At 37.0% G+C, this 15,669-nt stretch overlaps 1 protein-coding gene and 1 long non-coding RNA gene across 2 annotated transcripts; both read left to right on the forward strand.

Moving 5' to 3' along the window:
- Nucleotides 1–687: 687 nt before the first annotated feature.
- LOC140177012 (uncharacterized) lies at nt 688–1,293 on the forward strand. The gene is made up of 3 exons (XR_011868448.1): nt 688–795; nt 906–1,036; nt 1,150–1,293. It is a non-coding gene; the product is annotated as an uncharacterized lncRNA (long non-coding RNA).
- Nucleotides 1,294–4,257: 2,964 nt separating this feature from the next.
- Nucleotides 4,258–4,986, forward strand: LOC140176689 (uncharacterized). The gene has a single exon (XM_072208233.1). It carries the CDS (start codon nt 4,258–4,260, stop codon nt 4,984–4,986), a length of 729 nt encoding a protein of 242 aa, XP_072064334.1.
- The last annotated feature ends 10,683 nt before the right edge of the window (nt 4,987–15,669 follow it).

Below are 15,669 nucleotides of genomic sequence, written 5' to 3' on the forward strand. Positions count from 1 at the left end.
TCTCCAGCCTCGTTGATAACACCGTCTCCGCCATAAAGTCATGCATCAACGAAATCCCCGTGGACTTTAAGGTCTGATTTTCAAGCTCATATTATTATAATTTGTTCTTTTTGGAGCATTCAACGCTGATTCTTTGAATGCTGATGAGTTTTCAGGTAACTGCGGATGTAGCACCAAAATTTATGAGGGACATTGGTGCGGATAAGGTTGACTTCATGTTTAAAAAGCCATCGCTCATCGAAATCGGAGGCAATTATTCTATTCAGAGTCTCATTAGGCCTGAGCTCAATGTTGATCTTATTATCAGGTTACCCAAGGTATATTATTTTAATATTCATATAAACTTAAACTAAAAGAAGGGATAACCAAACTTATATACATGTTAATGTTCATGGTATTAATGTCACACTATTTTCCTATTATTATGTTAGGGGTGTTTCCACGAGAAAGATTACTTAAATTATAGATACCATGCCAAAAGGTGCCTTTATCTCTGCTTGATCAAGATGTACTTGGAATCTTCTCTATTTATTGGTAAGGTTGAATGGTCTACCTTTCAGAATGAAGCCCAAAAGCCTCTGCTGCTTGTTTATCCAGGTAATTTCTTTTTGTTCTTGCACACATTTTACCTTAAAACAATAGTGGCATGGCAAACATTAAAAGGGGAAAAATTGTAGCTGCAAAGATTGCTGAAGTTCCTGGTTTTTTTTGTAAGAATCATTCTGTCGGCTACATCTCTATTTAGCTTATCAAAGCTGAACATGAAGCATAATAACATTCATAATTTGAATCATGGTTTGTTCCTCGACTTCCCCCGATATCTAGTTATCTATATTTTGTTTCATTGAGATAACGACTTCTTCCTTTTCTACAACCTATTAATCATTGTTGTTAATATTCTTAAGGGACCACACTTCAGGCTATGCCAAAGTACAATTCTAGCATTCTGGAAGACATGTTTCTAGAGGATACAGAATTTGTCAACAAAACATTTCTCGGTTGGAAGGAAATAAGGGAGGCTTTGATCCTGCTTAAGGTTTGATATTTGAATATTACTTTTGCATCATGCATAACATGATAACATCTAATAATGTTAAAGATATGTATAATAGGGAACACAGAATTGAGTTCTTATTTCCATTGATCTAGGTTTGGGCTCGACAGAGAAGTTCAGTATATGTTCATGATTGCCTGAATGGGTTTTTATTTCTGTCATACTAGCATATCTTGCTTCTGGGCAACAAATTAGCAATTCAATGAGGGCAATTGAAATAGTTCGGGTTACCTTGAACTTCATTGGTATGTTCATATACTCTCCTTTGTATCATCATCATAATTGGTCAGTTACAAAAGTGTATTTGTTCAGATTGTTTGCGCTTAAGATAGACATCCATTTCTTTCATGTAAATGCTATAGACAAAATTATTGTAACTTTTTTCCTATACTTGGCTAATTTTGATCACAAGTTTGGTGTCTACCGTATTTTATGTATTCGCAATTGTTTAACATTGTTTCTCTTTACTGGTATATCCAATTTGATAGTTTTGTTATGGAAGCCTATGCCATATCCTTTCAATCCAGTGTCACATCTAGTTTCTTAATCAATTTTGTAGCCAATTTGCTATTGACAAAGAACCATCATGGATTGGGACTTAGGAGTGGGGATTAGGTTTTGACATTCAATGCACATATGTTGTGCAATAGGTATATATTCATTGTTGCAAATGTTTTTTTTTTTTTTGCAGCAACTTTATAGTCGTGGAGCCGAGGGCTATACTTTCCAAAGACAGACCTGAGTAGTATTACAAAAGAGGTCCACATCTCTACTTATTTTTTAATTTTTCCATTATTTGGTTTTGTTTTACTTTTAACTGTGTTATCATATTATGTGGTATTTATTTGCATTCACTTTGCATTTGTTATCTATTATGATATCAACAACTTGAGTGATTTGGTTCTCTTTTTTCTCTATTGTCCGTTTTTTTATACTTGAGAGAGGGAGCCAGCCCAACCTAGTGAAACAAGGCTTAGTTGTTGACTATCTGATACCTATGATTTTGCATAATATATAATATATTTGTAATTTTCTGATACAACATGTTATGTGCATTACATTATCTTAATACAATCATTGCGTCCATGATTTTCATTTTCAGGAAAAGATTCAGCTTAAAGAGTCATTTCCTGTTATCATATGTCATCCATCTGGAGGATTTAATTTGGCTTTTCGAATGTCTAGAAATGGTTTAAATCAGATACGTAGGCCATAATACCAATTTTAATTTTTTCTTTTTCTTTTTCTATAGTTGTTGTTCTCCTTATTTTCTTTGCTTTTGTTCCACATATTTAATATTCAGCTTCAAGATGAGGCTGTTTTGACACTTAAGTACATGAAAAAGTGTAGAGGTGGCAAATTTAAGCTCTAGAGCTTTTTCTTGCTCTTTCTATTCTCTACATTCAAGAAAAATGGGTTTCTGTTTTTCTACTAAGCAAGCAATTTCAAAATCCGTAGAAGTCCCAACCATCTTGCAGTGTATGTCGGAGAGAATAAAAAACGTTTTGTGATACCCGTTTCATATTTGAACCAACATTTATTCCAAGATTTTTTGAGTGAAGTTGAGGAAGAGTTTTTTTGATATGATCATCCCATAGAAATTCCTTGCAGTGAACATGTATTCCACCAACTCACATCTCCCTTGAGTTGAGATTGATGAAAATCTCATACTCTATGAGACTAATTAACATATATTAGCATACATTATGTTATAATAGATTAGTATAGAGAATCGGAATGACAAATTCAAAGTGTGTGTACTATTTTTTTTTGTATAAACAAACTGACAATGAATTCAATCACTCAATTGTTTTTTGTTTATGTATCACGTCTTTCAATTCTCGAAACAATTAGCAGTCTATATATGCACATTTACTTGCATGAGAAAAACCAAATTTGGCTGTTCTAATAAATTTCAAGCATGAGCAGATCACATCAAAGAAAAGAAAACTCCATTTCGAAAACAAGTGATCCTTCACCATTTCAACTTCATATAGTCAAATATACCATTAAACTTCAATATTTTAGAGGAAAACATAACAGATGACACAATTTCACAACATAAGCATCAAGCATACAATCTTATCCGATAAACATACCAGATTTTATCGAGTCATAGGGACTAAGATCCTTCATCACAATTCAATTTTATAAGGCCACATATATCATTACATTTCAAATTTATTGGATAGAAAAATCCAACTATATCATACATCACCACAATTTGATTTTGCAAAGTAATATAAGTCAAACATATTACTCTTCCACACATTTCATTCTTCTAGGCTCACGTGAATAATGAACATTATCCCACAATTTTACTATCAACAAATTATTACACAGCTTTTTTCAAGGGACAAAATTTTAATTTGATCCAATATCACAAATTGATAATGAACTCAATCACTCAATTTTTTCTGTTTATATATAACATCTTTCAATTCTTGAGCAGCAGCTTATATATGCAAAGTTACTTGTAGTGAGAAAAGCCAGATTTCACTATTTAATGTTCTAATAAATATCAAAACATGAACAATAACACATTAGAGAATAAAAACTCTATTTTTCAGCCAAAAGATCACTCACCACATTTCAACCACATTGGAGACAAAAGATCCTTCACCACAAAAGAATGAAAAATTTAATTTGACATTCCTCTATGCTTAATTCTATTTCTAATGTTGTTTCGACAAAATTGAATTAATTTAGTATTTCGAAAAAATTTAAATATTTTTTAAATTTACGTAATTTATAAGGTTATTAATTTTTAAATTGTATTTAATTTTATCGGCAAATAATAGGATTGATACTATTTATGGCAAAACTAAAAAAAACATTCCTAATTTAACAAATTCCTATATTCCTAATGAACAACGAACGTTTAATTAGTATTCCTATATACGGGAATGGATCATCTCAATTGTTTAAAAAAATTGAGAGAGTAAAGTATGATCTCTAACCTTTCATTGCACTCTCTCTCATATTTTTTCTTGGTCCTACTTATAAAATTAATGGTGAGAGATCACACTTTACTCCCTCAATTATTAAAAAAAATTTAGAGGATCTATCTCCTCCTATATACCACATGCTCACATTCTTTTATGGTTGAGTGGAGACCACAAGATAACAACGAAAACTCAAATTGATTAGAGTTGTTAAATCCTATTCAGCACCCAAAATTGTTTAGAGTTGTGTCAACATATATGATTCATAGACCATGTGGTAGAGCTTTCTCGAAATCTCCCTGCATGAAAGATGGGTACTGTACCAAATATTATCCCAAAATATTTAGTAGCACCACAGTTATCGATGATAGTAGATACTCATCATACAGAAGACGAGACCTAGGAGTAGTTACTAAGAAGAAGGGAGTCCATATGAATAATAGAAATGTGGTTCCATACAATGCATATTTGCTGATGTCTTATCAAGTGTATGTTAATGTAGAGTACTGCAACAAGTCAAATGCTATCAAATATTTGTTCAAATACGTGAATAAAGGTCCAAACAGGATAGCAGTTGGAGTTTCAAAGGAAGCTTCAAGTGGAAAGGATGCTCAGATTATTGATGAGATCAAACCATTTTATGATTGCAGGTATTTGTCTGCATGTGAGGTTGTGTGGAGAACTTTAGCTTATGATATTTATCAGAGGTGGCCTTCAATGATGAGATTAACCTTTCATTTGCCTGGAGAAAAAAATATCATCTTTAAAGATGATGACGATCTTGAGGAAATCATGGAAGAAGAGGAAGGAAAATGTACGATGTTCTTAGCATGGATGGAGGCCAACAAAGAATTCGAAGTAGGTCAAACTTTGACGTATGTTGAGTTTCCAAATCAATTTGTTTATGATAGAGAAGTAAGGGAATGGCATCCATATAAAAAAAGGTATTATATCGAAAGGTTAAACTGTTCCACCGGGTACAAGTGATATATACTATATGAGAATTTTGTTATCTATTCAGAGAGGTTGCACAACATATGAGTCCATTAAGACAATTAATGGGATTACATATTCTAGCTTCTAAGATGCTTGCTATTCCATGGAAACTAAGGGAATTCATTACAGCTATTAATAAGGTAGCTAAACTTGCATCTGGTCATCAATTGAGAAAACTATTTGTGATGCTACTGATATCTGTAACACCCTACCACACAGAGCTTTACACATAGGATGTAAAACAGAGGTGGCGAGGCACTACGACTTCTAAAATTAAAATACATACATATAATAGTAGAAAGAATATAATAAACTAGGAGCCTTGGAAAATGGGTAAAACAAAATCACGAAACGAAAAGCGCAATGCTCCGGAAATGGAATAACTTGCGTGTGAAGAGAACTATAACTATTAAACATAGGATAATAAAAGTAGGAATAAAGAGCCAAGGATACAAAATAACAAGCTCCTAACTCAGCCCGCGAAGTCAAGGCTGGCCGGAGAATATTTACACATATATACATGCATAACCAAAACACAGATGTACATAAACAAAATCTTGCCTCTCCATAAACCTCTAAGAGGATCAAAAGAGCAAGATATGTGGAGAGAAAGTTAAGTACATATATATACATCGTTGTACAACAAAATAACCCAGTAACCACTTCGCAGGAGTCCAGACGCCTAACGAGATGCCTCCCGACCTGTATCTGAAAAACAACAACATAGTATGGGGTGAGAACCAGAGGTTCTCAGTATGGTAAATCTGCCATACACATAATATATAAGGTCTTGGGAATGCCAGAGGCAATCCTAGAACGTTGACACTCAGATCATAGAGCTTAAACTATTAAACAGAAGCTATACAAAGTGGTTTTCTAAGAGTATCTAAGCTTAACTTAACTTAACCTTAAAATCTATGTTCCATACTGCCATTCCTCCATACCTTCATCTCCGTTAGTATTTCACAGACAAATAAACAGATAAAAGCAAGCACAAGAAGGTTACAAATACTGTAGGTAACAAATATACATTTAGCATGACAAGTACATTTAGGCACACCCAGTTAATGCACAAACAAGTAATTCAAGTAGTATGCATATGATGCATGCCTGTCCTATGGCTGATGAGGCTCATCTGTCGGTTATCCAGCCAACCCGACAAGTCCAAAAACCTTAGACTGTCCCTCGACGTGCATCCCCAAGAGTCTATGCATAGCTTTTTCTCAAATAATCAATATTGCTCAATGGGGGTTAGCATTCCCGGGAATTTATAAGTGCCCGGTCACCCTTACGTCGTAGGGTCAACAGAGTATCGAGCTTTCAACCTAGTACACGTGGTGGCAAGCCATGGTACTTTACCCAAGGAATCTCGTATCTCAGATCATTTAATCATTCAAGCCAAGTATCATACATGATCATTCATTTGATTTATCAGGCCAAGTATCATACATGATTATCTGTAACATTTCATAATCAATTCATCACTTTTCAACTTTACTTCATCTCCAAGTTATCCCCACTTCCTAGCTTTATCTGATTGTCAGGTTTAATACTATTTTTAACTACTAAAGGAATGAAAATAGAGGTTTAGAAGTTTGAAATAAGGTTTAAAACTCCAAAAACCATGTTTGCTGAAACAGGGACCACGCGTACACGTGGCTCACGTGTGTGCGTGGGAGTGTGAAACTGCAGCTCGCGTGCGCATGGGACCGGTCGCATACACATCGTCAAAATTCTATGCCACGCGTACGTGTGGGTCACGCGTACGCGTGGACGTACGTTCTTCAAAACAAAGGATCAACCAGGGAGCTGCACAATCATGTAAATTCTCCCCTGCAACATTACATATTTCTCACCAAAATTTATGACGGGCATAACTCAATCGTTTTAAATCGTTTTTCTTCCATTCTTCGAATGACATAAACTTCACGAACCCAATTTTCATTTAAAATAAGTTGAAATCAATTTGGGGTTTCGGAAATCAAGTTATAGCCCACCAAAGTTCAGCCTAAAACCAAAGTTTTGCAAACAATTCCAAACCTCATTTTCATTCAATAATTCCATTCCTTTCATCTCTAAACCATACATTCTTCAATACAATATACCCCTTTTCTCATTATTTTAGCAATCAACACAACAACCTACCTCAAATTAACAATAATACACTTACAATATTCAAATCCATCAACCAAAACTAACCAAGAACCATAGTTGACAAAACCTAGGCTTATAACACAATTTAGCTTCCCTTATCATCACAACAACCACCATAACAAATATACCTCAAATCAATATTTATTCAAACCATCAATTAATCAACCAACACTAAGCCAAACATGTTTTTCTCACAAGATACTAACAATATATATAATGCAAGAAACCTAAACTATACCTTGGCCGATTCCTACGTAACGATCAAGGCAATTTAACACTAACCAACATAGCCCCAAAACCTCAACTAAACAACTTCCTCCAAGTTCCGGTATTCACAATTTCAAGCTCCAACTATTTATTCGCAACCTAATACACTTTCATAACACATATATACCCAATTTAATACTCAAAACTCAAATTCAGTGAAATTAAAGTGGAATTATGGTTTTCTCACCTTACCCAAGCTTCACATAAACAGGAGTGAACGTTTTCCTCAAGCTAATTGGATCTTAAAACATCAAAGAGTAAATAAATTCAATATCCCCACTTAATTTTCCAAAAATTGGGGAAGAAGAGGATGAGGGTGAATAAGCAGGTTACTGATAAACCCCAATTTTATGGTTTATATTGTGTAGAATTTGGGGAGTTTTGTTAATATTTCTCACACTTATTCACAAGAAATGCATGGTTTTGTGTTCTCTTCCTAATATTGCTCCATAATGAAAAACATGCTTATTTTGCCTTAGAATTGCTATTTTTTGATCTTCTTTTATTGTCATTCGATGCCATGATGTATTTGTTGAGTGATTTCAGAATTAATAGGGTAAGAATGGCCTAGAAGAGAGAAAGAAAGCATGCACAAAAGGAAGGAACATAAAGATTTGGATTTTGGGAACTTCAGCATCGGCGCGCACGCGCACTTCACGCGCACGCGTGGATGAAGATAGCTAGAAGCGGCGCGCAAGGATGGACGCATCCGCGCGAGTCAGAGAAATTCCACTGACGCGCACGCGCACATGGCGCGCACGCGTGGATCACAAAAGCAATCGGCGCGCACGCACACATGGCGCGCACGCGCGGAAAGCTGCATGTGACCTCATTAAAGGAAATTGTGTCTGGCGATTTCTGAGGCTCATGAGGCCCAAATTCAAGCTATTTCTGCATGGAAAAGACCCAAGGATGCTAGGGAGAAAGGGAGGATCAATCATTTTGACACTAGACACAATTTTTAGCTAGTTTTGGTTCTTTGTTCTTCTAGAGAGAGAAACCCTTATTCCTCTCTAGATCTAGCTTTAATTTGATCTTCCTTTGTTGAATTCTAAATTGGATCTTGTTAATTACTAGTTTTAATTGCTTAATTTGAATTCCTTAGTGCAATTTTGCTTAGATCTTGTGTTAGTTTTATGAATTCTTGTCAATTGTCATTTTATACCCATTTCATGAATGTTGTGAATCTTGACTTGTTGATGTTACATTGATGATTTCTATGATTAATTGTGTTGTTTGAGTGATTGTATGTTGATAATTGTTAGTGGGTATTTGTTAGTTTCAATTTAATTGTAATTTGAACATGTCTTTTGTTAATGCTTACCATGTGTTCGATGAATTGTTTACCTTGATTATGGAGTAGTTCTTTTTACTCTTGGCCTAGGCTAAGGGAATTGGGTAAACTTGAGTCATTGGGTCTAATAGATTTGATGATTTGGGAACCCTTAGTGGTCAATTTGATAGCCATTGACACTAGCCTACTACTAGGTTAATTAGTAGTGAGGATAGACCTTACGGGTTGATGTTGACCAAGCCATTTAACGTACTTCAAGTATAGAAGTAGACTTAATGAGTTTGGTTCCTCATAATTGTCAAGATATGGTTATTAGACAAGGATAGTGACCCCAATTCCCATGTCTAGCCAAGAGTTACTTTTATTATTCATATTTGAAAACCCAAAAGTCTTGATTAATTTGTCTTAGTTATAGTTAGTTGTTTAGTTTGGTGTAGAATTACATTGAATGTTATCTCATTAGTTTGGAATTGCTCATATCTTGCTTAGTTATTTGAATTAGTTTCTTGCAATTTAAGATTACTTGTTTGTTAAGATTCATAGTTTAAATTTTTGCTCATGACTCACAACCCCGGATTTCTAACCAATGTTGAAGCACATGTTTACCCATTCCTTATGAGACAACCCGAGGTTTGAATACTTCAGTTATTTTTATTGGGGTTGAACTTGTGACAACCAATTCCCTTTCTAAATTTGATACTCGAGGATTGTTGTTGGTAGAGCTATACTTGCAACGCAACTTTATTGAGAAATTCTTTACCGACGCAACCCCGAGCACCATCAGTTACCTATAAAATTGTTTTGGTAAAAACATAGAGCTCGATGCGGTGGTCACGTGACCACAAACGGCGCGGCGATCGGAGTTCGGACGGAGGAGTTACGGCGAGTTGAATTTTGCCGTAAGGGTTCGACATTCTTCTCCTTCCCTGAAGCTTTTAGTTTTATTTCAGCTGAAATGAGGATAAAGAAAGAGCATGGGTCCTTTTAAAGGTTGGCCCGGTTGGGCCCACGGGATCGGCTTGGGCCCGGTCCAACCAGTTCGGCCTGTTCAGTCCAATCTTGGACCGATATTAGTGTTAAAATTCTCGTTTCGATGAGCTCTATCCTAATTTAATATAAAATTTGTATTTCTAATCTTCTTTATTAAAAACTAATTTATTGACTAATTATCTACTAATTTAACGGGGTTTACAATATCTAATAGCATTAGCAAACCAGAGCGTGTTTGAAATGCAACTTGGATATTATTAGCCGACGGGATACTATATGAGAGGAGAAAAGCATTGAAAAACTAAAGTATTTTACTATGTGTTTTTTTATATCAAGATTGTATTTTATTATTACTTTTATTTTTATTAATAACATTAATGGTTTATTTTGGAATTACTTATTAAATATTTCAAAAAATTGGTAGCACGAATCCCCACACTTTTGTACTGTTGTACCAGCAAGTGGACTGGGTCGTCCAAGTAATACCTGAGCGAGTCAGGGTCGATCCTGAAAGGATTGTGGTTTGAAGTAAGCGATGGTTATCTTGCAGGTCTTAGTCAGGCAGATCAAAAGGTTGTTGGAAGAGTTGTCAAATTTGCATTAAAGGAATATTATAATATGGTGCTAATACTTTAAGGATAGAGTTGAGGATTGGAGTTGCTTTACCTTTCTGAATTAACTCTGGTACTACTGTCTTCTTTGCTTGTGAATGATCTTCTTCTATAGCAGACTGTATGTGATCGACACCATGGGCCGTGGTCATTGATCTCTTCTGCTACAGATTGAACGCCATTGGTCGTGGTCATCCAATCTGACGAAGGGTGAAGCGCTTAGCAGTTCATTCTCCTGGAGATCCTACTCAAAACGCCACAGACAAGGTCGAATCTTTCGGATCAGAGGATGCTCCTTCTTTGGATTTTAGCCTATACCACAGAGACCCTAATCTCCCCGAAAATTGGCTGAACTGGTGTCTCGAGAAGTTTCCAACGAAGTCGTGGATTAACCGTCTGAGAGATGTATAAACATAGCTGTTGGATTCACACGAACCCAAGTAGACGCGGGTGTTTGTCAGGTACGTTCATCTTAATGTGATGAAAAGAGTTAATTGTTCGATCATCCTATCCACCACGTTGAAGATCGAATATACATCTTAGAAATAGATCAAACACGGATCGAAGAAAAAACAGTAATACTTTTATTAATTCATAGGACTCAGCAGGGCTCTTTCCCTCAACCTAGGAGGTTTAGAACCTCATAGTCAAGTAAAAATACAACGTAAAATGAAAATAGGGCTGTAAAGTATAGATCATGTTCAAATGATTATGTAAAATACACTTTAAATACTAAATAGATGACTAGCAAGGGTAAAACAGTGCTAAAATCCACTTTTGGGGCCCACTTGGTGAGTGTTTGGGTTGAGCTTTGATGAGATCCACGTGCTATGATCTCTCTTAGGCATGGAACGCCAGCTAGGGGGTCCTCTCTGGGCATTTGGATGCTGGTATCTGCTCTTTGGGCGCTGGACGCCTGGAAGGGGGCAGGTAGCTGGCGTTGGTTGCCAATTTTGGGCCTTCCAATCCGAAGCAAAGTATGGACTATTATATATTGCTGGAAAGCTTTGGAAGTCAGATTTCCATAGCCATTAAGAACGCTCCATTTGGACTTCTGTAACTCCAGAAAAGCTCTTCCAAGTGGAAGGAGGTTAGATCCGGATAGCATCTACAATGCTTTCTCTGTCTCTGAATCAGACTTCTGCTCCAGCTCCTCAATTTCAGCCAGAAAATACTTAAAATTATCCAAGAACACAAAAACTCATGGTAGAATCCAAAAATGTGAATTTAACACTAAAATTAGATGAGCGAGACTTAGTAGCTTTTTGCTTCTGAATAGTTTTGGCATCTCACTATCCATTGAAACTCAGAATGGTTGGCATCTTTAGGAACTTAGAATCCAGATGATATTATTGACTCTCCTAGTTAAGCCCTTTTTTATTCTTGAACATAGCTTTCAGAGTCTTGACAGTGACCTTAAGTACCTTATTTTCTAGTATTACCACCGGATACAATAATGCCACAAACACTTTAACTGGGTGAACCTTTTCATATTGTGACTCAACTTTGCTAGTGTCCCCAGATAGAGGTGTCCAGAGTTCTTAAGCACACTCTTTTTGCTTTGGACCACGACTTTAACCGCTTAGTCTCAAGCTTTTCACTTGACACCTTCACGCCACAAGCACATGGTTAAGGACAACTTATTTGAGCCGCTTAGGCCAGGATTTATTCCTTTGGGCCCTCCTATCAATTAATGCTCAAAGCCTTGGGTCTTTTTACCCTTGCCTTTTGGTTTAAAGGGTTATTGGCTTTTTCAATCTGCCCTCCTTTTCCTACATTTTTGGGCAGTAATGGATTTTTCTGCTTTTTTTTCTTTTCGCCATTTTTTTCTTTCTTTTTCGCATGCATAATAATTTTTTTTTCTTTTGCAACATGCTTTTTCTTTTTATTTTTGCTACTTTTTCTTGCTTTAAGAATCAATTTTTGGATTTTTTAGATTATCAATAATATTTTTCCTTTTTCCTTATTCTTTCAAGAGCCAACATTCTAAAATTTCAACTTCAAATATGCACTGTTCAATCATACATTCAGAAAATAAAAGCAATTGACACCACATCAACATAATTAAACTATTCTTATTTTAAACTTAAAATTCATGCATCTCTCATTTCTTTTCAAATAAAAATCTTCTTTTAAGCAAGGTGAAAGATATATAGAATATTTTACAAATTTAAGACATCAATGCAAATGATCATGCAACTAGAACAAGAGAACAAATAAAATATAACAGAAAGGTAGAAGTAGCAGTGGCGATAGAAAATTTGGAATGGCTGCAGCGAAGTCTTGTAGGAAGCACGACGAAGCCTATTAATTTTGCCTCTTTGAAGGAAATGTTTGCAAAGAACGTCCCAAATGTCATCCCGGTTCAGAAAATGGGAGCATACAAAGTGCTTTTAACTTTTGATAGTGTTTTGCATGCTGAAGAAGCATACACTTTTAACATGAATAGTCTCCTGCAATTGTTTCACAGTGTATGAAAGTGGGAGGAGTCGGAACATAGTAAAACTCGAAGAGTGTGGCTGGAATGCTTTGGGGTTCCGCTGTACACTGGTCAATTGACACATTCAAAATGATAGGAGGTCAATGGGGTGAAGTGGTTGGATGTGATAGAGAGACGGAATTGTGTAATTCGTTTACTGTAGGACGTCTTCAGATTGATACTTGTGTAATGGATGTGATTCAAGAATGGATCCATATCACAATTGGTACAGGAGGCTTTGATGTTCTGGTGAAAGAGGTTGGACATGAGGCATATAATTTGTAGTGCACAGAAAATAGTGGGAATGAAGAGACATGTGTAGAATGGAATCATGGTAACATAAGTAAGAGCCCAGTATTAGTTATTAGGCAGAGGCAGGGGACATAAGTTATACATGAAGGAAGCCAGGATGAAGAGCTGGTGATGATGGTAGCACGAAGAAGACAAGGGCAGATTAGTAATTCTAGACTTAATTTTGAAAGAATGGGTTAATGGCAGTAAATATCACAATCGCGAAAAAATCGTAACAAATCAATCGGTTACTGGCATCATCAAGGATTGCCTAATTTTGGGGGAAGGTACATTATGAGTTATGTGGCAGATTCTGAGAAAACATTGACATGTGAGCTTAATGGGCTGGACAGGAGGTCCAATAGCGAAAAAAAAAAAAGGGGTTGCCTAAGCAAGCCTTAGGCCAGCTGTAATAAGAAGTTTGAGGAGGGGAAGCTGGCCTGGTTGGGCCCAATGCTATCAGCTACCAAGGAGGCAGCTATTGGGACTGTGGTGGAGAATCCGGGTCGGGTATCCAGCGTTTGTGCTAGGCACGGTCTCGAGCTACAGAGGGCAAAAGGAAAGAAAGCAGCGCTCAGGGGGAAGTCGTCTTCGAAGGTGATAGCGGCGCGCATGATGAGGATAGCCACAGCGAGACTTGGCTGGTCGGGGACCTACGCTGCCAATTGATTCGCGGAGGGGAGAAATGCGTCCGAACCGGTGAAGGTGCGGCTTTTGACAACAGTGGAAGTGAGATGAGTGGCGGGACAGAGATATCAGCAATTAGGGACGCTTATGGAGGTTATGGCGGTGCAGAACAACAGGTGGTGGAGGTCGGTGGAAGTGGAGAAGCAGATGTGTTCATTGAGGAGATAGACGTGATATTGAATGGTGGCCACACGAACCAGTGTCTTGTTCAAAATGGTAAGAGGGTGATCGTCAGACGTGATCACGATGGCATTAGAGAGGGTAATTTTGGCCATGAGGGTACCAAAAATGAAGCAGAAGACAGTGGCAGTTAGAGCTCAATTTTGAGGGAATAATTGCTAGAAAATGGAAGGACCTGGGAGCTGGCCAAAGAGTTAGGTGTTATGCTGTACAATGAAGAGGATGGCATTATGGCAATTCTCCAGGCATAGAACGATGAAATAGTTCGGAAAAAGAAAATGGCTAAGCAGAAGGAGAAAATGAGACAGTGCAGACCCAAACATAAAAAACAGGTGTGTAAAATTTTTTTTAATGATTGTTAGTGCTTGGAATGTTAGTGGATGGGAAGTTGAGAATGGTGAAGGACCTAAAGAAAAAATATAGCTTAAATCTATTAGGATTGATTGAGACTAAAAGCCAAGTTGTGACGAAATTTGACATTGCAAGAATATGGGGCAAGATGGTTCAGGTTGGGAATATGTAGTGAATAATTGCTATAAAGGGGAGAGGTGGTTGTGTATTAAAGGAGTAATGTTAAAGAGTAGTTTCAACTGCGCATTTATCTTGGTCTATGGTGCACATAATAAAGATGAGAAGACTCATGTTTGGGAGGAGTTGAGTTATATAGATGGGTTACGTCAGGTTCCTTGTTCTTTTCTGGGAGACTTTAACGAAATAGTACATGTGGAGGAAAGGAAAGGTGCAACTAGCTTACCTCGGTCTGCAGAAGAGTTCAAGGTTTGGATACAAGATATGCACTTAGTGGATCTGTTGCTCACTGATCGTAAGTTTACATGGTTTTGAGGACGATCTTGCAGTTATATAGATAGAGTTCTGGTTAATGTGGAGTGGCTAGAAGAGTTTCTAGAGACTCAGCTACGAGGTGGGCCAAGGGGTTTGTCAGATCATTGCGCTATAATAGTGGAGGACAAAAAGCTGAGGGGAGGTCCAAGGCCGTTCAGAAGTCTTGATTCTTGGTTTATACATGAAGGATTTCTTAGCATGGTTAAGGAGGAGTGGAGAGGTTTGGGGAAAATACAGTTCATAGATAAACTGAAGGCGCTGACAATTCCATAGGGAAGATGGCATAAGGCCAATTTTGGTGAGATGGACAAACAAATTTCAAAGTTTGAGGAAGAAATCAAGAGGATTGATGATATGGTAAGTAATCGAGTGTATGATTAAACGATGGAGGCTAGAAGAAAGACGTTGGTTACTTGTTGTGAGAGATGGTATGTAAGGAAGGAAGTACATTGGAAACAGATGTCTCAGTCCCGGCATGCGAAGGAGATAGACAAAAATACAAGATACTTTCACAATATAGCCTCAGCAAGAAGGCGGAATAATAGGATTGATACACTGGTAATAAATGGCAGACAAGTCAGGAATCAAGCAAGAATTAAGATAGCTATCAGAGAGTTCTACAAGGATTTATCTCATCAGGAAGCTTCTCCTATGATGGAATTCAGAGATAGTTTGGAGGGTAAGATAGATGAGGAAGATGCTATGACTTTAGAGGAGCTGGCGTTGACTAAGGAGATCAGAGAGGCTGTGTGGGACTGTGAGTCATCTAAAGCACCAGGTTGTGATGGGTACAACATGAATTTCATTAAGAGGTGCTGGGGTGAGATTGGGTCTGAATTCACGACAACAGTGATGGGGTTCTTCTAGACATCCAGATT

The sequence above is a fragment of the Arachis hypogaea genome, chromosome 12 (genome assembly GCF_003086295.3).
Source record: "Arachis hypogaea cultivar Tifrunner chromosome 12, arahy.Tifrunner.gnm2.J5K5, whole genome shotgun sequence".
Lineage (NCBI taxonomy): Eukaryota > Viridiplantae > Streptophyta > Magnoliopsida > Fabales > Fabaceae > Arachis > Arachis hypogaea.

Coding starts and splice junctions, on each gene's coding strand:
- LOC140176689 (XM_072208233.1), top strand. CDS start 4,258: ATGATTCATAGACCATGTGGTAGAGCTTTCTCGAAATCTCCCTGCATG.